The 23,300-nt window shown below is 38.0% G+C and overlaps 1 protein-coding gene and 1 pseudogene across 5 annotated transcripts in view; both read right to left on the bottom strand.

The window, feature by feature from the left end:
- The window catches only part of NSL1 (NSL1, MIS12 kinetochore complex component), a 55,397-nt gene extending 32,127 nt beyond the window's left edge, over positions 1-23,270 (bottom strand). For 3 of the 5 annotated variants that reach the window (XM_025402730.1, XM_025402706.1, XM_025402735.1), the window contains exons 1-4: positions 23,009-23,270; positions 19,049-19,127; positions 15,311-15,441; positions 12,957-13,011 (exon numbers count right to left, since the gene is read on the bottom strand). In XM_025402730.1, the coding sequence (XP_025258515.1) occupies positions 12,957-13,011; positions 15,311-15,441; positions 19,049-19,127; positions 23,009-23,242 (499 nt within the window). In that variant the 5' untranslated portion in view covers positions 23,243-23,270. The remainder of the gene's footprint in view (positions 1-12,956; positions 13,012-15,310; positions 15,442-19,048; positions 19,128-23,008) is intronic. The other 2 variants (XM_025402724.1, XM_025402715.1) reach the window with 2 other exon arrangements.
- LOC112634873 lies at positions 18,374-18,866 on the bottom strand (annotated as a pseudogene).
- Positions 23,271-23,300: the final 30 nt, after the last annotated feature.

The raw sequence follows: 23,300 nt of genomic DNA, 5'->3' as shown, positions 1-23,300 counted from the left end.
ACATCTCACGGGGCCTAAAAAACAATAACAGAATGAAAAAAACAAAGTATCTAGGTAACAATTAACATGATGAATAGAACAGTACCTAATATTTCAATATTAACATTGAATGTAAATGGCCTAAATGTTCCACTTAAAAGATACAGAATGACAGAATGGATAAAAAACCACCAACCAAGTATCTGCTCTCTTCAAGAGACTCACCTAACATAAAAGGACTCACAAAAATTTAAGGTAAAGGGGTGGAAAAAGACATTCCACACAAATGGAAACCAAAAGTGAGCAGGAATAGTTACTCTTATATCAGACAAAACAGACTTTAAAGCAACAACAGTAAAAAAGACAAAGAAGGATGTTATACAATGATAAAAGGATTAGTCCAACATAAAGATACTATAATCCTAAATTTATACGCACCTAACACTGGAGCCCCCAGATTTATACAATTACTACTAGATTTAAGAAATGAGACTGACAGCAACACACAGTGTGGGACTTCAATACTCCATTGACAGAACTAGATAGATCAAGACAAAAAGTCAACAAAGAAACAACAAACTTAAACTATATCCTAGAACAAATCAACTTAACAGATGTTTACACAACATTCTTCCCAACAACTGCAGAATATATATTCTCCTCATCAGCACATGGAACAGTCTCCAAGATAAGTGATATAATGAGCCACAAAATAAGTCTCAATAAATTTAAGAAAATCAAAATCATATCAATTATCTTCTCAGACCACAATGGAATAAAGCTGGAAATCAACTCTAAAAGAAACTCTCAAAATTATACAAATACATAGAAATTAAATAATCTACTTTTGTATAATTTTTGGGTTAACGATGAAATCAATATGTAAATTAAAAAATTCTTTGAAATTAATAGTGACACAACATATAAAAACCTCTGAGATACAGTAAAAGCAGTGCTAAGAGGAAAGTTCACAGTGTTAAATGTCTACATCAAAAACTCTGAAATAGCACAGACAATTTAATGTCACACCTCAAAGAAATAGAGAAACAAGAACAAATTAAACCCAAACCCAGTAGAAGAAGTAACCAAGATCAGAGCAGATCTAAATGACACTGAAACAAATAAACAAGCAAAAAATACAAAAGATAGCACCAGGAGCGGCGGCTCATGCCTCTAATCCCAGCACTTTGGGAGGCTGAGGCAGGTGGATCACGAGGTCAGGAGATCGAGACTATCCTGACTAACACGGTGAAACCCTGTCTCTACTAAAAATACAAAAAAATTAGCCGGCTGTGGTGGCGGGTGCCTGTAGTCCCAGCTACTTGGGAGGCTGAGGCAGGAGAATGGCGTGAACCCAGTAGGCAGAGCTTGCAGTGAGCCGAGACTGTGCCACTGCACTCCAGCCTGGGCAACGGAGCAAGACCCTATCTCAAAAAAAGAAAAAAAATACAAAAGATAAATGAAACAAAAAACTGATTATTTGAAAAGATAAACAAAATTGATAGACCATTAGCAAGATTAACCAAGAAGAGAGAAGATACAAATAAGCTCAGTTTACGGTGGCTCACACCCAGAATCCCAGCACTTTGGGAGGCCAAGGCAGGCGGATCACTTGAGGTCAAGAGTTCGTGACTAGGCTGGCCAACATGGTGAAACCCTGTCTCTACTAAAATACAAAAATCAGCCAGGCGTGGTGGCAGGCGCCTGTAATCCCAGCTACTCGGGAGGCTGAGGAAGGAGAATCGCTTGAACTCGGGAGGCAGAGGTTGCAGTGAACCGAGATCACACCACTGCACTCCAGCCTGGGTGACACAGGAAGACTCTGTCTCAAAAAAAAAAAAAAAAAAAAGAAAGAATAAAAAGAAACTGGAGATATTATAACTGATGCCACAGAAATACAAAAGATCATTCAAGGCTACTATGAACACCTTTGTGTGCACAAACTACAAAATCTAGAGGAGGTAGATAAGTTCCTGGAAATATATAACCCTTCTAGATTAAATCAGGAAGAAACAGAAACCCTGAACAGACCAATAACAAGCAGTGACACTGAATCAGCAATTTTTTAAATTGTCAACCAAAAAAAGTCCAGGACCAGCTGAATTCTATCAGAGAATTCAAAGAAAAATTATCACCAATCCTACTAAAATTATTCCAAAAGGTAGAGAAAGAGGGAATCCTCCCTAAATCATTCTATGAGGCCAGTATTACCCTAATATCAAAACCAGAAAAGGACATAACAAAAAAATAAAACTGCAGACCAATATCCCAATGAACACAGATGCAAAAATCCTCAACAAAGTTCTAGCTAACCAAATCCAACAGCATGTCAAAAAGATAATACATCATGATCAAGTGGTTTCAAACTAGGGATGCAGGGATGGTTTAATATATGCAAGTCAATAAATATGCTACATAACATAAACAGAATTAAAAACAAAAACCATATGATCATCTCAACAGAGATGGAAAAAGCATATGATAAAATCCAGTGTCGCTGCTGGGCAGAGTGGCTCATGCCTGTAATCCCAGCACTTCGGGAGGGTGAGACAGGAGGACCACCTGAGGTCAGGAATTTGAGACCAGCCTGGTCAATATGGTAAAATCCCATCTCCACTAAAAATACAAAAATTAGCACACCTGCAATCCCAGCTACTCACGAGGCTGAGGCAGGAGAATCGCTTGAACCTGGAAAGTGGAGGCTGCAGTGAGCCAAGATCACACCACTGCACTTCAGTCAGGGAAAGAGTGAGATTCTGTCTTAAAAAACAAACAAAAAAAAACCACAAAAAAACCCAGCATCTCTTTATGATAAAAACCCTCGGCGTGGTGGTTCATGCCTGTAATCCCAGCACTTTGGGAGGCCGAGGCAGGCGGATCACAAGGTAAGGAGATTAAGACCATCCTGGCCAACATAGTGAAACCCTATCTCTACTAAAAATACAAAAAATTAGCTGGGCGTGGTGGCGGGTGCCTGTAGTACCAACTACTAGGGAGGCTGAGGCAGCAGAATGGCGTGAACCCAGGAAGCGGAGCTTTGAGTGAGCCGAGATCGCGCCACTGCACTCCAGCCTGGGCGACAGAGTGAGACTCCATCTCACCAAAAAAAAAAAAAAAAAAAAAAACCCTCAACAAAATAGGCATAGAAGAGACTTACCTCAAAGTAATAAAAACCATATATGACAAACCCACAGCCAACATCATGTTGAATGGGGAAAAGTTGAAATCATTCCCATTGAGAACCAGAACAAGACAAAGATGCCAACTTTCACCACTTCTATTCAACATAGTACTTAGCCAGAGCAATCAGACAAGAGAAAGAAATGAAGAGAATCCGGAAGCCAAACTGTCACTGTTTGCTGGTGATATGATCATATACCTTAGAAAACCCTGAAGACTCATCCAAAAAGCTCCTAGATCTGATAAATAAATTTGGTAAAGTATCAAAGTACAAAATCAGTGTACACAAATCAGTAGCACTGCTACACACCAACAATGACCAAGCTGAGAATGAAATCAAAATAAAAAACCCTTTTTACAACAGCTGCAAAAACAAATACACAAACAAACAAAAACTTAGGAATATACTTAACCAAGGAGGTGAAGGACCTCTACAAGGAAAACTACAAAACACTGCTGAAAGAAATCACTGATGACACAAACAAATGGAAAACATATCCCATGTTCATGGATGGGTAGAATTAATATTGTGAAAATGACCATACTGCCAAAAGCAATCTACAAATTCAATGCAATTCCCATCAAGATACCACCATAATTCTTCACAGAACTGGAAAAAACAATCTTAAAATTCATATGAAACCAAAAAAGAGCCCACATAGCCAAAGCAAGACTAAGGAAAAAGAACAAATCTGGAGGCATTACCTGACTTCAAACTGTACTATTAGGCCATAGTCACCAAAACAACATGGTACTCGTATAAAAATAGGCACACAGACCAATGGAACAGAATAGGGAACTCAGAAATAAAGCCAAATACTTACAGTCGACTGATCTTTGACAAAGCAAACAAAAACATAAAGTGGGGAAAGGACACCCTATTCAACAAATGGTGCTGGGATAACTGGCAAGCCACATGTAGAAGAATGAACCTGGATCCTCATCTCTCACCTTATACAAAAATCGACTCAAGATTGATCAAAGACTTAAATCTAAGAACTGAAACCATAAAAATTCTACAAGATAACATTAGAAAAACTCTTCTAAACATTGGGTTAGGCAAAGAATTCATGACAAGCAAATGCAACAAAGACAAAAATAAATAAATGGAACCTAATTAAACTGAAAAGCTTCTGTAGAGCAAAAGAAATCATCAGCAGAGTAAATAGAAAACCCACAGAGTGGGAGAAAATATTCACAAATTATGTATCTGACAAAGGACTAACATCCAGAATCTGTAAGAAACTCAAACAAATCAGCAAGAAAAAAACAAATAATCCCATTGAAAAGTGGGCAAAGGACATGGATAGACAATTCTCAAATAAGATATACAAACAGCTAACAAACATATGAAAAAAATGTTCAACACATCACTGATCATCAGAGAAATGCAAATTAAAACCACAATGAGATACCACTTTACTCCTGCAAAAATGGCCATAATTAAAAAGTCAAAAAACAATAGATGTTGGCATGGCTGTGTTGAAAAGAGAACACTTTCACAATGCTGGTGGGAATGTAAATTAGTACAACCACTATTGAAAACAATATGGAGATTCCTTAACAAACTAAAAGCAAGACTACCATTTGATCCAGCAATGCCACTACTGGATATCTACCCAAAGGAAAATAAGTCATTATATGAAAAAGAGACATGCACACACGTTTGTAACAGCACAATTTGCAATTGCAAAAATATGGAACCAGCCCAAATGCCCATCAACCAACTAGTGGATAAAGAAAATGTGAATCCTTCTCAGTCATAAAAAGGAACAAAATAATAGCATTCACAGCAACCTGGATGGAGTTGGAGTCCATCATTCTAAGTGAAGTAACCTAGGAACAGAAAACCAAGCATTGTATATTCTCATGTATAAGTGGCAGCTAAGCTATGAGGATACAAAGGCATAAGAATGAGATAAAGACTTCAGAGACTCTTTGGGGGAAAGTTGCAGGGTTGAGGGAATAAAAGACTACACTGTGGGTACAGAGTACACTGCTTGGGTGAGGACTGCACTAAAATCTCAGAAACCACCACTAAATAACTTATCCATGTAACCAAAAACCACCTGTGACCCAAACACTATGGAAATAAAATTTTAAAAATATAGACTAGATCAAGCAGAATAAATAATTTCAGAACTTCAGTACTCAAGAGACTAAGGCAGGAGGATCCATTGAGCCTCCCAGGAGTTCGAGGCTGCAGTGAGTTATGATCACTCCACTGCACTCTAGCCTGGGTGACAGAGTGAGACCCTGTCTCAAAACAAACAAACAATGACAATAAAATGGAGGAGGAATTTAAAAAAAAAATGAAGAAAGCCTAACTGACATTTGGGACAGCATAAACTGGCCAAATATTTGAATTCTGGGTATTGTAGAGGGAGAAGCAATGGGTAAAGGAAAAGAAAATCTATTTAACAAAATAGTAGCTAAAAACTTCTCAAATCTTGCAAGAGATATACACATATAGATACAGGAAGCTCAAAATTCTGCAAATAGATTGAATCCCAAAAGGTCTTCACCAAGACACATTATACTCAAACTATCAAAAGGCAAAGAAAGATATTCTAAAAACAGAAGAAAGGTTTAAAGTCACATAGAAGGGAAGCTTCCTTCAGACTAACAGTGTATCTCTCAGCAGCATCATTAGAGGCCAGGAGAGAATGCAATGATATATTTAAAGTGTTGAAAGAAAAAAATCTGTCAGCCAAGAATATTATTCCCAGAAAAGCTATCCTCCAAAAATGAAAGAGAAATAAAGTCTTTCTCAGACAAGTAAGGAATTCAATATCACTAGACCAGCCCTCCAAAAAATGCTTAAGGAAGTTCTACATCTGGAAGCAAAAAGACAGTATCTACCATCATGTGAAAACACATAAAATTATAAAACTCACTGGAAGAATAGACATACAAATGAGAAAGAGAAAAAAACTCAAATGTTAGCACTACAGAAAACCACTAAAGCACAATGATAAACAATGAGAGAAAGGAACAAAGGATATATAAAACAACCAGAACTCAACTAATAAAATGACAGGAATAAGCCCTCACATATCAATAATAATAACCTTGAGTGTAAACAGATTATCCACTTAAAAGACAAATAATAGCTTAATGGATAAAAAAGCATGGCCCAACTATATGCTGCCTACAAGAACCTCACTTCACTTGTAAAAACACATACAGACTAAAAGTGAAAGAATGGAAAAAGATATTCCACACAAATGGAAACCAAAAGTGAGCAGGAGTAGCTATACTTGTATGAGATCAAAGAGATTTTAAGTCAAGAATAGTAAAAAAGGACAAAGGAGATCATTACATAATGATAAAGGGATCAATTCAGAAAGAGGACATAATAATTCTAAATATATATATACCCAACACTAGAACATCCAGATTAAAGCAAATATTATCTAAAGAGAGAGACATCAACACAATAGTAGTGGAGGACTTCAACAGCCCACTCTCAACATAAAACAGATTACCTAGACAGAAATACAACAAAGAAACATTGAATTTAAACTGCACTTTAGACCAAATGGACCTATCAGACATAGACAGAACGTTTCACACAACTGCTACAGAATATACATTCTTTCATCAGCACATGAAACATTCTGACATACAGGGATAGGTATGTTAGACCACAAAACAAGTCTCAATACATTTTAAAAATTCAAAATCAGGCTGAGCACGGTGGCTCACACCTGTAATCCCAGCACATTGTGAGGCCGAGGTGGGCAGATCACTTGAGGCCAGGAGTTCAAGACCAGCCTGGCCAACATGATAAGACCCCGTCTCTACTAAAAATACAAAAATTAGTTGGGTGTGGTGGTGCACACCTGTAATCCCAGCTACTACTTGGGAGGCTGACACATGACAACTGCTTGAACCCAGGGGGAGGAGGCAGCAGTGAACCAAGATCACACATGCCACTGCACTCCAGCCAGGGCGACAGAACGAGACTGCCTAAAAAAAAAAAAAAAAATTCAAAATCATATCAAGTATATTCTCAGACCACAATGGAAAAAAAAGTACAAATCAATAACAAAAGGAATTTTGGAAATTATACAAGTACATGGAAATTAAACAACATGCTCCTGAACAACTGTGTCAATAAAGAGACTAAGAAGAAAATTAAAATATTTCTTAGGCCAGGCACAGTGACTCCTGTCTGTAATCACAGCACTTTGGGAGACTGAGGCAGGTGGATCATCTGAGGTCAGGAGTTCAAGACCAGCCTGATGAACAAGGTGAAACCCTGTCTCTACTTAAAACACAAAATTAGCTAGGTGTGATGGCACATGCCTATAATCCCAGTTACTTGGGAGCCTGAGGCAGGAGAATCGCTTGAACCCAGGAGGCGGAGGGTGCAGTGAGCTGAGATCGCGCCATTGCACTCCAGCCTGAGTAACCAGAGAGAAACTCTGTCTCAAAAAAAAAAAAAAAAAAATTAGCTGGGCATGGTGGCCTGCACCTATAGTCCCAGCTACTTGAGAGGCTGAGGTGGGAGGATTGCTTGAGCCTGGGAGGTCAAGATTGCAGTGAGGCTATAATTGCACCACTATACTACAGCCTGCGTGACAGAGCAAGACTCCATCTCAATAAAATAAAAATAAAATAAAATAAAATTTACAGGAAACACAAATGGAATAGAAACATAGTATATAGTTTCCAAACTGAGAAAGAGAAAAATAAAAGGAAAAAGAAAATTCAATCAACACAATGGAAGGCAATAAAAGGAAAATGGTAAAAAAAAAAAAAAAAAAAAAAAGAAAAGAAAAAGAAAACAAAAACCAACAACAACAAAAACTTTGATACAGTATTTGGAAACTAAAAAATAGAGCTGAACTATGAAAGTTCTACATGTCAATGCTTGTGGTATTGAAAGGACATAAAGATAGATGTGTACCCGCCCCCTCCGCTACACCCTTTGTTCTGCTCTCTAATCTTTGCACATACCAGAGATTTCGTAAGTTCTGTGAGTACCTGTTTTTCTGCACGTACCAGAGATTTTGTAAGTTCTGAGGCAAGGTCACAAGACGTGTTTAAGTAAGATAAACTCCTGCTGCCATAAACCTGCTCTCCCGCCTCAAAGGTTGAACCGAAATATCAGAAATAGCGGGAACCAATCATAGTTAGCCAAATCGCCTTGTTCAAACACTAGCCAATCATATATCTGATTTGTATAATAACTCTATGCCCACTTTTCTTAGACTATATAACACTGCTCGGAGCTCAGTGGGAGAGCTCTCCTGCCCGTCTCGTTTCGCGAGCGAGGGAGAGTTCCAGGTTCGAACCTGTAATAAAGATCCTTGCTGCTTAGCTTTGACTCTGGACTCTGGTGGTCTTCTTCGGGGAATAAACGGTCTTGGCATAACAGTATATAGCTAAACCAGGACTTAGAGATAAATGTGTAGCCTTAAATGAATTTATTAAAAAATAAGACAAAAAAATGAATTAAATGCTCAATTCAATAAACTAAAAATAACAGGAACCCCACAAAAACAGGAAGATCATACTAAAGATCAGAAATCAAGGAACCAGAAAACAAACAAACAAAAAAATCAGAGAAAGGCCACAAAACTAAAAGCTGACTCTCTGAAAAGACTAATTAAAAAAACCAAACACACACACACACACACACACACACACACACACACACAAAAACCTAGGCTGGTGCAGTAGCTCATGCCTGTAATCCTAGCACTTTGGGAGGCCAAGGCAGGAGAAGACCTTGAGCCCAGGAGTTCCAGACCAGCCTGGGTAACACAGTGGGACCCCATAGCTACAAAAAAGTTTTTTAAACTAGCCAGGCATGGTGACACATGCCTGAAGTCCCAGCTACTCAGGAGGTTGAGGCTGGAAGATCACTTGAGCCCAAGAGATTGAGGTGGCAATGAGCCATGATCATACCACTGCACTTCAGCCTGGGTGGCTTCAGCCTGTCTCAAACAAAAAATGGAACCTAGAACAAGATGTCAAGAAAAAAACGAACAATCTAAGTTAGTCCCCCTGTAGAGGAATGGACAGTGGCATATTCATAAACTAGAATACTATATACAATAGCTAAATGAAAAGAGAGCTCTGTGTGTACACAATGTTGATGGAGAAAAAAGTTGCAGAATGATATGATCAGTATGATACAATTTATATAAAAACTTAAGTCCCATACATTGTTTATGGATATATATCTATAAATTAAGTATAAAAACATGAATAGCAAGGATTTACCCAGCTTGAGGATTCTGGTTATACTTCTGAGGTAAGAGGGAATGAAATGGAATAGTGGAAGAAGTGAAACACAAAGAAAGTTTCAACTATATCTGAACATTTTAGTTTCTAAAAAGGTCTGAAACAAGTATGACAAAATGTGATTAACACTTAAATATGGGTGGTGGGAACAGCGATGTTCATTATGCTGCATTCTTTATTTTCTATATGTTTGAAATACTTCAAAGAATAAAATAAATCACTCTGCCCTATGTATGCAGAATGAAATGGAAGAGAGCAAGAGTGAGACAAGAAGACCTTCTAAGAGAGCATTTGTAGAAATCCTGGCTAGAGTGATGGTAACCTAGAATAGAGATGGCAATAGCAAGATGAAGAGAAGTCAACGAATGTGAGATTATACGAAGAACACTTTATGAGACTTATTGATGGACTGGGTATGAGGAGCTTGACAGAAGAAGGAATCAAGGTTAACTTCAGCTAAAGCAACATGTAGGTATAGATGCCACTTATTCAAACAGGGAAAGCTGGGAAAGGAACCAGTTAGGGGGCATGAAAGAATCCTGTTTTATGTTCATCTTTTATTTCTCCTACTCAGACATAAGCTCTTTATGGGGAGAATCTGTCTGCTTTATCTTTGTATTCCCCAAAGTTCACAATGTAACGAAATTGAGTCAATGTTATACACACTGCCTAGTTTTGAAAAACTGACAACCCTCTTTAAGAGTGTCAGTTTTCAAAGAAATTTTGTATCACTTAATATCATAATAAAGGAAAAAAAAACTTTCAAGAAGTTCCCACAAAAGTTTTCCTATGCTGCCGATTCAGACTTTTAAGGCCCACAGAAATTTATGCTTTCCACTTTCTTACTAAGCCATTTTAATCAGTTTCATATGATTCTACCAGTTCGGTATAAGGTATACAATACTATAATGTATACTGAAGGGGTGGCCTGCCCCTCCACACCTGTGCGCATTTCTCATTAGGTGGAACAAGAGACTTGAGAAAAGAAATGAGACACAGAGACAAAGTATAGAGAAAGAAAAAGTGGGCCCAGGAGACCAGCGCTCAGCATACAGAGGACCGGTCTCTGAGTTCCCTCAGTATTTATTGATCATTATCTTTACCATCTTAGAAAAAGGGAAGTGGCGGGATAATAGGATCATCGTAGGGAGAAGGTCAGCAGTAAGACATATGAATAAAGATCTCTGTGACATGAATAAGTTTAAGGAAAAGTGCTGTGCCTTGATATGCATATGCAAACATCTCCATAAACCTTTTTAGTGCATAAAGAGCAGCATTGACATCTCCATAAACCTTTTTAGTGCATAAAGAGCAGCATTGCCGCTAGCACGTCCCACCTTCAGCCCTAAGGCGGTTTTCTCCTTTCTCAGTAAATAGAACAGACAATCGGGTTTTACACCGCGATGTTTCATTGCCCAGGGACGGGCAGGAGACAGATGCTTTTCTCTATCTCAACTGCCAAGAGGCCTTCTTTCCTCTTATATTAATCCTCCTCAGCACAGACCCTTCATGTGTGTCAGGCTGGGGGACGATTAGGTCTTTCCCTTCCCACGAGGCCATATTTCAGACTATCACATGGGGAGAAACCTTGGACAATACCTAGCTTTCCTAGGCAGAGGTCCCTGCGACCTTCCGCAGTGTATGTGTCCTGGGTACTTGAGATTAAGAGAATGGTGATGACTTTTAACCAGCAAGCTGCCTTCAGGCACTTGTTTAACAAAGCATATCCTGCACAGCCCAAAATCCGTTAAACCTTGAATCACCACAGCACATGTCTCTTGCAAAGACAGGGTTGGGTGTAGGGTCACAGATTAACAGCATCTCAAATACAGAACAAAATGGAGTCGCTTATGTCTACTTCTTTCTATATAGACACAGTAACAGTCTGATCTCTCTTTTCCCCACAGTATACTATTATAAATGGGATGCAATTTATAATAGCATTATTATTACACAGTATATCCTTATAAACTACTAGTTATGTATTGTTTTGGTTATATAGTTTATACAGTCCCTTATGCGGTTTGGTTATACCACAACCTTGATAAGTAGGCAGGACATTCTGTAATATTTAGTGCAGAGCTGGAATTCACGCCAAAAGCATCAGACGGCAAATCTATAATTCGTCATTTTACTAATAATGAAACTGATGCTTGAAGAAGTCAGGTGACTTGGCCAAAGATATAAAGTTAATAACTGTAAGCTAATTTTGCTGTCCTTAAGGAACTGATGCTATTCTAAGCTTACTAATGTTATGAAAATACATAATGAAAAAACTCAAAATCTATCCAAAAGATAGATTATAATTCTTTTGCTTACTTTTGAAGTCTGAATCATATGATACAGAAGATTCTTCCACTAGTACTACATAATCAGAACAGTGAAAATAAAATCACATTTCAAAGGATAATTTAACTAAGTGTGTTTTCCCTAGGATAAAAAGGTAACTAAGTTTCTTTAGAGGGAAATTAACTGCATCTAAAAAGTAATACTTGAGTATATCATAATACCACAAGTTTCAATTACTGTTTTTATGTTATTCAAAACCAAAACAAGTATATGTCAACCACTGCATATTGGCAACTACCCCTTTTTAGTGAACCATGGAAATTGATAAGTGTTAGGTCCTAGGTCAATTTTTAATGTCAAACACAGTAAGTGATGTGATTTTAATCAACTTCAGAGTAGCTTTATGCTTATACTTCCCCCCCTCCTCGGTTTATCCCATTAGCTTAAGATATTTGGGAAAGGTGAAGGAACATATTAAAGAGTAATTCAGAATTCAACAAAGTACTCAAAGCTTTAAGTATAAATATCCCATATAAATAAATCGGGGATTTAACTGTTTTATCCTAACAGTTTAGAAATGGCATTTTTGAGTGCCAAAGGGAAATTCCAAAAGGACTCTTAGAAAAACTGTAATAAATTTTTAAATGTGAGAACACAGTCATTTGAAAATATACATAATCTACATTTTTAGCAATGCTAGTTCTGTTGCTGGATTTACATAAATTTGTTTGTGTCAAGTTTCTTTCTCCCTGTTGTATGGGATACATCTAAATGGAAACAAAACTGAGTTCAAAGGCATAATGAGCATACTTATCTCTTCTTAAATTCAATGTATTTTTATTTGATTTTAGAAATAATGAGAAACCAATGATGGTGACTGTACCAGGTGTGACACTATGAGAGAATGCCTTAATAGTATAGCTTTGGCCGTAATGCAAAGATTGGAAAGTACAATTACAGAGATAGGAGGGTATTAGAAGTTAGAGATGGGTATGTATTATAATAGTCTGCATCAGGTGAGAACTTTATAAAAGCTAAGATTCCGGGGTAACACCCCTGGAATTCTGAGTCAACAGGTATAAAGCTAGTCCTCTTAATTCTAGTTGAAATGCTAAACATCAATAACTTGTAGGAAGTTAAAGCATCAAAGGGAGAATATCCTTGATGTTGATCCTTTTAGAAGAGTATCAGAAACCCATAAAAATTATAAGCAGATGCTTCATTTTTACCACAAATGGATACCGACTCACCTGGATCAGTGTCATATTTTAGGTCCAGTGGATGTACAACAGGGTGGTACTGCTTCTAAACATAACATAAATTAAAACAGATTTAATCACTTAATGCTTCATATAAACATCTCTTTCAGCAAATATGGCAAATATACTAGAATAAATAGTACCATTCTTTTGAGGAAAAAAATTAAATCCTACTGTCTGCAGGGAAGAGAAGGGGAGAAGGTAAAACCAGTCAAACTAAGTCTGAATTATGTCTTTTACAGTACTGCCACCTACTGCATACACTGAGAAGTGGCACCATAAAAACGTATCAGAAGAAGCAGTCAAGCAAATTAAAAGCACAGAGACTGAATGTTATGTTTAAAGTACAGGGTAGTCTCCAATTGTGAACTGACTATGTTTCAAAAGTTCATTCAGGACAAGCGTTTGGAACTCAAAATGCATATTTCCATGAAAACTTGGTTCTAAAAGGTGGCGAGGCTACATTACCACCACACTAAGCCTATATGTCCTGTGACACACTGAAATTATAGTAGCAGAATTACTGGCACAGAATCTACAATTCAGGCAAAAACAAAGAGGAAAATGCTCTTCCTTATTCTTGTCCAAAGCCAGCAGAAGCCAAAAAGGTTAAAAGAAAGAAAACACGAAGAAAAAAAAAGGTCTTCTGCCAGCTGTGGTGACTCACACTTGTAATCGCAGCACTTTGGGAGGCCCACGCAGGAGAATGTCTTGAGCTCAGGAGTCTGAGACCAGTATGGGCAACAAGGAGGGAAGAAGGGAGGAAAGACACAGGACATGGCAGGGCAGGAAAAAATTTTAAAAAGGTCTTTGGTATCCTCACCTCATCCATTTCGCACTACTTTTTAAACTACCATAGCAGTACCTCACCTAGGCCAACCGTCTTTCTTTTCTGCAATATGGATGACTAGCTTTGGGGGCTTGGGGGCAGTGGGGCAGTAACAAGCGAGACACTGAAAAATACACTTTGAATGTTTTTCCTGAAAAAAACTCCCAAGTAGGAGGGGTGGGGGAAGTGATGGAATGGGGTATTTGAGAACTGCTATAAAAAAAAGTTTATCTCTCTCTTTCTTCTTTCTTTCTCTCTTTCTCTTTCTTTCTTTCTTTCTTCCTTTCTTCCTTTCTTTCTTCCTTTCTTTGTTTCTTCCTTTCTTCCTTTCTTTCTTCCTTTCATTTTCTCTCTCTCTCTCTCTCTCTCTCCCCCCCCCCCCCCCCCCCCCCCCCCCCACCGCCCGCTGAGCGCGCCCCGCCAGCNGGCGTCAGCCACCGTGCCTGGCCCATTTGCTTATGTTATTTTATTTTTTAGGTATTTATTTTTATCTATTCATTCATGTGTATGGATATAAATTTTTTTTCTATTGTAATGTATTCTTATATATTGTACTTATATGAAAATGTAAAAAAAAAAAAAAAAAAAAGTTTAAAATTCTGCTCATGAATATTGTTTTTCACAGAATAACTAATATGTTTTAGATACAATATTAAACCAGGCATATAATGCCCTGAAACAATCCTGAAACCGAGGCAACTAGAAGATTTATATGTGAATGTTTATGTACTAATTTCAAAAACTAAAGGCAATAGTATAGCATAATCTAAACACAACATGTACCTCACTGGAGGGACAATGCTATTCCCAGCAAACCTCCCCTCCCTACCAAGGGAAGATTTGGGTCCAATTTTCATGTGGATTTCCTATTTCCTACTGATTATTTTACCAGATTTCCTAACAAATCTGAAAAGATGAGGGTGTGATATGGTTGGTCACTGGTATCTACAGTAATTATAAGAAGGAAGTCTATGACTCTGCTTGTCTAAAAAGCTCATGCCGAAGGAGCTGAATTCCTGGTCTTGTGACCCAGATGGTTATGATTTTTGCAGCAAAACAAATTACGCCCAATTCATAAAGCAAATTTCAGTGTTATGAACAGGTACTAAAACAATCTCATCATCAATTTAACTAAAGGGCCTTCCAAAATATACAAACATATAAATATATGCCAAAAACAAACGACAAACAAAGAAAAGTGTTGAAAGAAAAGCTTCTTTTTCCATCCTGGTCTCAGAATCATAAAGTCATTGTCAGTCTTCCATCGCCAATTTCAATTTTAACCACTCACTATATCTTTCATTTTTTTCAGTTTTGAACCAGTGTAGTATAGTATGACTATACTATGTCATAGTACAATTTAGAAGAGGAAAGTCTTATAAGAGACAAACAATACTAATTGAGGCAGGAAAGAAAAAGGCAACAAAATGTCACTTATCTCCACGTAGAGCCTTATATTTTAATGTTTTTATTGTGGTAAAATATACGATAACATTTTAAAGGCAAATCATCTTACCAGAATTTCTTGTTTTGCTTTTATGGTTTTGATGACACATTCCAGGATCTTTCTGGGATACTGCTTACGTTTTGTGGCTATATCTACTATGATTTCATCAAACTGATCTTCAAGTACTTTGATGTCAGAATCTATTTAAGAAAAAAAAAATATATAAAAAGTTCCCTAAAACTCATGGTTTATATTCTGTATGGAAATGTGCTATAAACTAAATTTAGAAAACACAAAATAATAAAGGAAAACAAATATGGCAAGTTAATGAATGCCCCCACTTCGGTCATTAATTTATTTATGCATCGAACAATCAATTATTGAACATCTGTAAGAAGCTAGGCCTAAACAAGAGAAATACAAAGATGAGCACAACATGATTCCTACTCTCTAAGAGTTCACAATTTGCTGAAAGAAACAGGTAATTGCAAAGCAAACTGATAAAAGCAATAGAGGTATGAACAAAATGCCATCAGGACACAGAACAATGGAAAACTGACTGGGAAAGGTAAGACTTTAAAGAAGTAACATCTGAGCTTGAAATAGAAGTGTAAGTCCAATGGATAAAAAGTGGTAGGGGGAAAAAAGGAATAAAGAGAAGCATTTTAGGCAGTGGAAACAGTATTTGCAAGATCCTAATCTTTGGAGACCTGAGAAAAGTTCTAAATGGCTACAGAATAAAGGAAAGCAAAAATGGATGATAAAATATATAAGAACCAGGCTGTAAAGGGTATTTAATATCAGGGATGCTAAGAAGTTTTGACTTATCATGTACTGATCCAAAGCTATGACAGTAGCAGTGAGTGGAGTAACTAGATCTGAAATAGGACTCAACTGGATTGATGATAGGAAAAACTGAAAGATACAGTGAGTTTAGAGTTTCTTTCATTTAGCTAACTCTACTTTCTCATATGCTTTTTCACGTTTTAAAACAGTGATTCTCAAACGTTAGAAGAAACACCTAACGAGTATGTTAGGAGTACAGATTTCTTTTTTTTCTATATACTTTAAGTTCTAGGGTACATGTGCACAACGTGCAGGTTTGTTACATATGTATACATGTGCCATGTTGGTGTGCTGTACCCATTAACTCGTCATTTACATTAGGTATATCTCCTAGTGCTATCCCTCCCCCCTCCCCCTACCCCACGACAGGCCCCAGTGTGTGATGTTCCCCACCCTGTGTCCAAGTGTTCTCATTGTTCAATTCCCACCTATGAGTGAGAACATGCAGTGTTTGGTTTTCAGCAGTACAGAATTTTGATTCAGTAAGTCTGAGATGGGGCCCAGAAACGAAGCACCCTAGACGAAAGGAATGTAGGTGAGCCATCTAACTTTATTTTGAAAATCATTTTAAACAGTAAAAATATTAAGTAATTACAAATACTAAAGAGCTAAGTTTTCAGGTTAAATGGTCCTCATATTGCCCTTTTGTGTCAAAGTCTATGCTAGAAATGGACTTATTTATTTTATTGATCACAAGCTTTATTAGGAAGAAATCTAACATCTGAAACATAATTTTTTGAAACATTTTGAGAAACTGCTGATATGTTTTGGTATATACATATCAGATAAAGATAATCAAGTATATCAGGTATAGTCTTTCATTCATGTAACAAATATTAACTGAATCCCACTAAATTAGTTCGAGGGTACCCTTTTTTTCCTTTTTCTTTCTCTTTCCTTCCTTCCTTCTTTCTTTCCCTTTCCTTCCCATTCATTCTCCCTCCCTTCTTCCCTTCCTTTCCTTCTTTTCTTTCCTAGATAGACACACAGATTGATTTTCAATAGCTTTTGGGGTACAAGTGGTATTTGGTTACATGAATGAATAGTATAGTGGAGAAATCTGAGATTTTAGTGCACTCATCACCCAGTAGTATACATTGTGAAAGTACCCTTCTTTTGAGTACAAGAAATAACAGTTATCTCTTACTTTGAATAATTATTTATATAAGCAGCCCTCCCTAAATTTTCATTTATCCATTGAAAAAGTTAAATAATTAGCCTGAAGAAAAGAATGTCCTATTTCACAATTAGTACCAAAAAAAAAAAAAAAAAAAGGCTCCAGGAAAATCCTTTCTTAGCACCACCCAATGATAAAGCTACAACTAAAATGCATAACAAAATTTGAACAGGAGCCAGGCGAAGACCCGTAATCCCAACACTTTGGGAGGCCAAGACAGGCAGATCACCTGAGGTTGAAAGTTCGAGACCAGCCTGGCCAACATGGTAAAACCCTATCTCTGTTAAAAATACAAAAATGAGCTGGGCGTGGTGGCAAGCACCTATGATTCCAGCTACTTGGGAGGCTAAGGGATGAGAATCTCTTGAACCTAGGAGGTGGAGGTTGCAGTGAGCTGAGATCGCGCCACTGCACTCTAGCCTGGGTAAGAGTGAGACTCTATCTAAAAAGAAAAGAAAAATTGAACAGGAAAGAATTATTCATTAATTTAATATATTTCATAGGTGCCTACTATAAGCCAAGAGTTGAGAACAAGATCAGGCGCAGTGGCTCACATCTGTAATACCAGCACTTTAGGAGGTTGAAGCTAAGAGTTTAAGACCAGCCTGGGCAGCATGATGAAACCCTGTCCTCTACCAAAAATACAAAAAGTTAGCTAGGCAAGGTGGTGCATGCCTGTAATCCCAGCAACTCGGGAGGCTGAGGCACAAGAATCACTTTAACCTGGGAGACAGAGGTTGCAGTGAGCCAAGACTGTGAAATTGCACTCCAGCCTGGATGACAATGAGACTTCATCCCAAAAAAAAAAAAATTGTTTTTTTAAGGAGCCTTCTACAAAGATGTAACCACATCCTTTACATGGTACTTGTATAACTTAACTTCACACTTTCAAGGGTATTTCACTATTCACTCTAGAGATCACTTACAAAAATACAACTTGCTTTGTAAATAATTACAGAAATTCCCTGGGCCTCTTTTGTCATCTGGAGATAGCTCTACGGTATTTTCCAATAAACTATTGACAAAGAAGATTACTGAAGTCATAATCTCAGTTCTTTTTTTTATTTTTATTTTCCAGCCCAGAGGTCTTTTATTTATTTATTTTTTTTAACACCTATTATGCCATGAATTCATAGGGAATAGGTTCCAGCAGCTCAGGCTCCTTCCCATTGGTTCTCACAAAGTGTTCTTCTCTGGGTGGAGCAGGCTGGCGCTTCAGTTGAACCCAGGTACCTTTCTCTTTGGCTTCTTTCTTTTTCTGATCATTTTCCTTCACGCGTTTCAGGAAGCTACATCAGCTCTTAGAGTGCTTAATATGCTCAATACGCACATTAATTCTCTTGACAAGAATCTTGCCCTTAACTTGTTTGTTTACAACAATGCCAACAGCATGCTGGGGAACACTGTAGACTCTTCCAGTTTCGCCATGGTAACACTTGTGGGGCATTCCTTTTTGAACAGTACCCATTCCCTTGATGCTACGATATCACCTTTCTTATACATTCCCATATACGTGGCCAAAGGAACAACTCCATGTTTTCTAAAAGGCTTAGAGAACATATATCGGGTGCCTCTCCTCTTTCCCTTTGTGTTCATCATTTTGGCGAATTATTGGAAGATGGCAGTTCCGGCCGAAAGATAATCTCAGTTCTTTATTATTCCCCTAGTAAAGAACTTCTTGAAAATAAATAACACTAAATATGGAGATTAAAAAACTGCATTCAAAACAAAATTAGCTGCAAAAATAACCCAGAAATTAATAATAGAAGGAAAAAGTCACATACCCATAAAACAATTATCTGAAGCTTCCTGCCATGCTTGTCCATTAATGCTGATATTCTCTTGCACAGCTGATTCAAAAGTCTGCAATAAATTCACAGTAGTCAAGTCACTAAAAATAATTTTAAATACTAAATTCAAACGTTTTGGCAAAATAACACTTCCAGATTTGTGACAGAGGAAATAAAGAAAAGTAGCAGAATAGCTAATTACTATATTTATTCTTTTCAATGAAGATTCCAGTTCAATCATTGATTCCACCTGCACTTTTGGTCTCATAGCCATTATGCTACCCAAGAGGAAATCTGATACAAAAATTTGGAATATTCTTATAAACAAAAAAAAAGTTCCTAGAATGAAAAAAAAAATCTAACAAATTTAGGCTCAGTTGAATCTCGGGAGTATAAGTACTACATATGCTGCTGAATGACTGTTGATGTTAACAAGAGGAAAAATATACATGCTTAAAAATAAAATTAATTTATATTTTATAAAGGGCTATATTTTGGAGAGATGAACACTTATGTAGGGATGAAATGACATGAGATCTAACATTTGCTTTAAAATAGCAAATGTAGGCCAGGTGCAGTGGCTCACGCCTATAATCCCATCACTTTGGGAGGCCAAGGCAAGAGAATTGCTTGAGGCCAGTTCCAGACCAGCCTAGGCAACACTGTGAGACACCCTTCTCTACCAAAAATTTTAAAAATTAGCCAGGCACAGGTGCACATGCCTGTAGTCCCGGCTACTTGAAAAGCTGAGGCTAGAGGATTACTTGAGCCCAAAAGTTTGAGGTTACGGTGAGCTATGATTGCTACTGCACTCCAGCCTGGGAGACAGAGGGAGAAGCAACTGTAACAAACTTTTGACAACTGTTGAGTTTGGTGGTGGATATATGGGTGTTCACTGTGCTAAACTAATTTTTTATAAGGTTGAAAATGTTCACAATACATTAAAAGATAAAGAACTAAAAAACAAAAACAAACAAAAAAATAGACAAATTGGCCTTCATCAAAATTTTTTTTAAATAATGAAGGACTAAAGGAATTTGGCAGTACACATTTCCTATTAGCCAATAATTTCACTTCTAGCAATGTATCCTAAAAGACTACTCTCATAAAAACACAAAGAGAATGTGCTAGAAATGTTCATTTCAGCACTGTTTGAAATTTTCTTAATTGTGGGAAAAAACCTAAATTCAAAATTAGACAAGTTAAATAGACAATATTCATACCACACAGTACCTAAAAAGAATGAAGACAATCTCTACATAACACTAACAAGTTATAGTCAGACACGTTTGGTTTCAAAAAAGGCGGGTCAATAACAGTTCATCAGCACAACACTATTAATGGAGACAAACATAAACAGAGAGAAAGAGGTAAAGCCACAGAAAGGGGGTATAGAAAGTTTTCTCTCCCCAGGTACTCTCCAAAATAGTACATTATGTCCTAGAAGGAAGAGGGCTGGGGAAGGGGAACTCAAAGCAGAATTTTGCTTTATGCTATTGTTTGAATTTTTTATGAGCATATATTTTGTACCCTTTGTATAATTAAAAATAACATAAACCAAATGACTGATTATAAGTTAAAGTACATATTCTACATTTCAAAGATTTCATAAAGTAAATTCCTTATTTTATGGTTTTGTTTTTTGTTTTTTTTTGAGATGGAGTTTCACTCTTGGCAAGCAAAGCAGGCTGGAGTGCAATGGCACAATCTTGGCTCACTGTAACCTCTGGTTCCCAGGTTCAAGCGATTCTCCTGCCTCAGTCTCCGGAATAGCTGGGATTACAGGCAAGCGCCATCACACCCGGCTAATTTTTGTATTTTTAGTACAGACAGGGTTTCACCATGTTGGCCAGGCTGGTCTCGAACTCATGACCTCAGGTGATCCACCCGCCTCAGCCTTAAAAGCGCTGGGATTACAGGTGTAAGCCACCATGCCCGGCCTATGTATGTTTTAGAAGTACTTTCAAGAATTGCTGAGAAAACATATTGTCTTTGTAATATTCATTGCAGACTGCTACCAATACTGTTTTTAAAGAAAATCTGCCACTTAATATGCAGTTTTAAACAGAGATACAACATAAAACTTCTGCTTTATTTAAAATAAAACACAAGTGAATTCCTGTGGTAGTCTAAGCCCTGGAAACAATCTTATAATTCACTTTATCATCCCACTAAATAGGATATAATAGGTTAAGCCAAGTTCCTCTTTTTCTGTAAGATACCTAAATGTTTTAAATACCTTAGCACTTCCTAGAATCAGACAAATTCTAAGATCATTATACAACAAAAGTCTTCTCCCAAAAAAAGATATCCTGAGATATATCCCTATTCTTGCCTTGCTTGCAAGGAGGGAATGACGTAAGAGTCACTATATACAAAACTACATACAGAGTCACAACCCAGAAAGTATTTCTTCATTCTTCCACTTAACCTTTTTTTTTTTTAAGTGTTTCTTCATTCTTCCACTTAGCCTTTTGTTTTGTTTTGTTGTTTTTGAGACGGAGTCTTGCTATATTGCCCAGGGTGGAGTGCGGTGGCACGATCTGGCTCACTGCAAGCTCCGCCTCCCTGGTTCACACCATTCTCTTGCCTCAGCCTCCTGAGTAGCTGGGACTACAGGTGCTTGCCACCATGCCCGGCTAATTTTTTATTATTATTATTTTTTTTAGTAAAGACGGGGTTTCACCGTGTTAGCCAGGATGGTCTCGATCTCCTGACCTTGTGATCCGCCCGCCTCGGCCTCCCAAAGTCCTGGGATTACAGGCGTGAGCCACCGCCCGACCCCTTTTGCCTGTTTTAGAGTGAAAACATTTTCTTTACAAGACTAAAATACGTTTAAAAAAATTGTGTTGGTTGAAAACTTTACTATCTACGATCACATATTTGCCCTTATACCGCATTTCCCCAGCCTTTCTTAAATATTTTTGCAAAGCCCTGAAGGTGGTAGCTTTTTGGGAAGACAAGAAAGAAAGGGATTGTGTGCTTCCTTATAACAGGCATCAATCTACTTATAGGTAGGGGAAAAAAATTAAAAGCTCATAATACAACACATTTGTGAGTTATGAAAGACCACAGCGCAAACATTAAAAATAAAGGTTAATAGGCCTGGCGAGGTGGCTCACGCCTGTAATCCCAGCACTTTGGGAGGCCAAGGCGGGCGAATCACAAGGTCAGGAGATCGAGACCATGCTGGCTAACACAGTGAAACCCTGTCTCTACTAAAAATACAAAAAATTAGCCGGGCGTGGTGGTGGGAGCCTGTAGTCCCAGCTACTCGGGAGGCTGAGGCTGGAGACCGGTGTGAACCCGGAAGGTGGAGCTTGCAGTGAGCCGACATCCAGCCTGGGCGACTGAGCAAGACTCCGTCTCAATCAATCAATCAATCAGGCAAAAGGAAAGACCAAATGCTGGTTGGGTGAATGGCTGACTTCCAGAATTACCCTTTCCAGGAGAATTCCTCATTGTCTAGGGCTGCATTGTCCAACAGGTGAGCCACCAGCCACTTTGTAGTTACTGAGCACGTAAATGTAGCTAGTTCAAAAGATGTGCCATAAATGCAAGACACCAGATTTGAAAAAGTTTAGTACGAACAAAATAATGTAAAATATCTCATTCATTTGATATTATTACATGTTAAAATATCTTGGATTTATTGGGTTAAACAAAATGTTTTACATCCATTAATTTCACCTATTTCTTACTTTTAGTTTAAAACTACATAAGGATTAGCTTGCCTTGTATTTTCACTGTACAGCGCTGGTCTAAGTAATTAATAAGACCCAGCTGATATTAGCATAGATTTCTTTCTCCCCTCGCGTTTCTCCGACTGGTTCTACAGTAGTCTGGGGCACCGTTAATTCTGCCAAGGCCTGGCGTGGGATCTTTCTGAATCCTAAGATCCTGGGTGTTGGGTAAGGGGGTGATAAGTAAAGAAGTGGCTAACTGGTCCCGTACCCACTGGGCATCTCGCAGCGCGGGCTCCCGAATCTCCTCCGGCAAAGCGTCCCCAAGCTTTTGCACAAAGCGGCCGCACAGTTGTAGCATTTCGGTCACAGCCCGCTTCGAGGTGCAGCGCACCCGAAAGTCCTCTCGGGGAGTGGCGGAGACCAAGGCCTGACTCTCTGTCCCCGTCGCTAGCTCCTTGTCCCATGGGGGGTCAAGCACCACCAACTCAGAAGACCCCGCCATTTTTCGTCTGAACGAGGGGCGGGGCACTCTGGGAGCGGAAAAGTGGGTTTCCACTGGT

This window comes from Theropithecus gelada, chromosome 1 (genome assembly GCF_003255815.1).
Source record: "Theropithecus gelada isolate Dixy chromosome 1, Tgel_1.0, whole genome shotgun sequence".
Lineage (NCBI taxonomy): Eukaryota > Metazoa > Chordata > Mammalia > Primates > Cercopithecidae > Theropithecus > Theropithecus gelada.
This window is presented reverse-complemented; position numbering and strand designations above follow the sequence as displayed.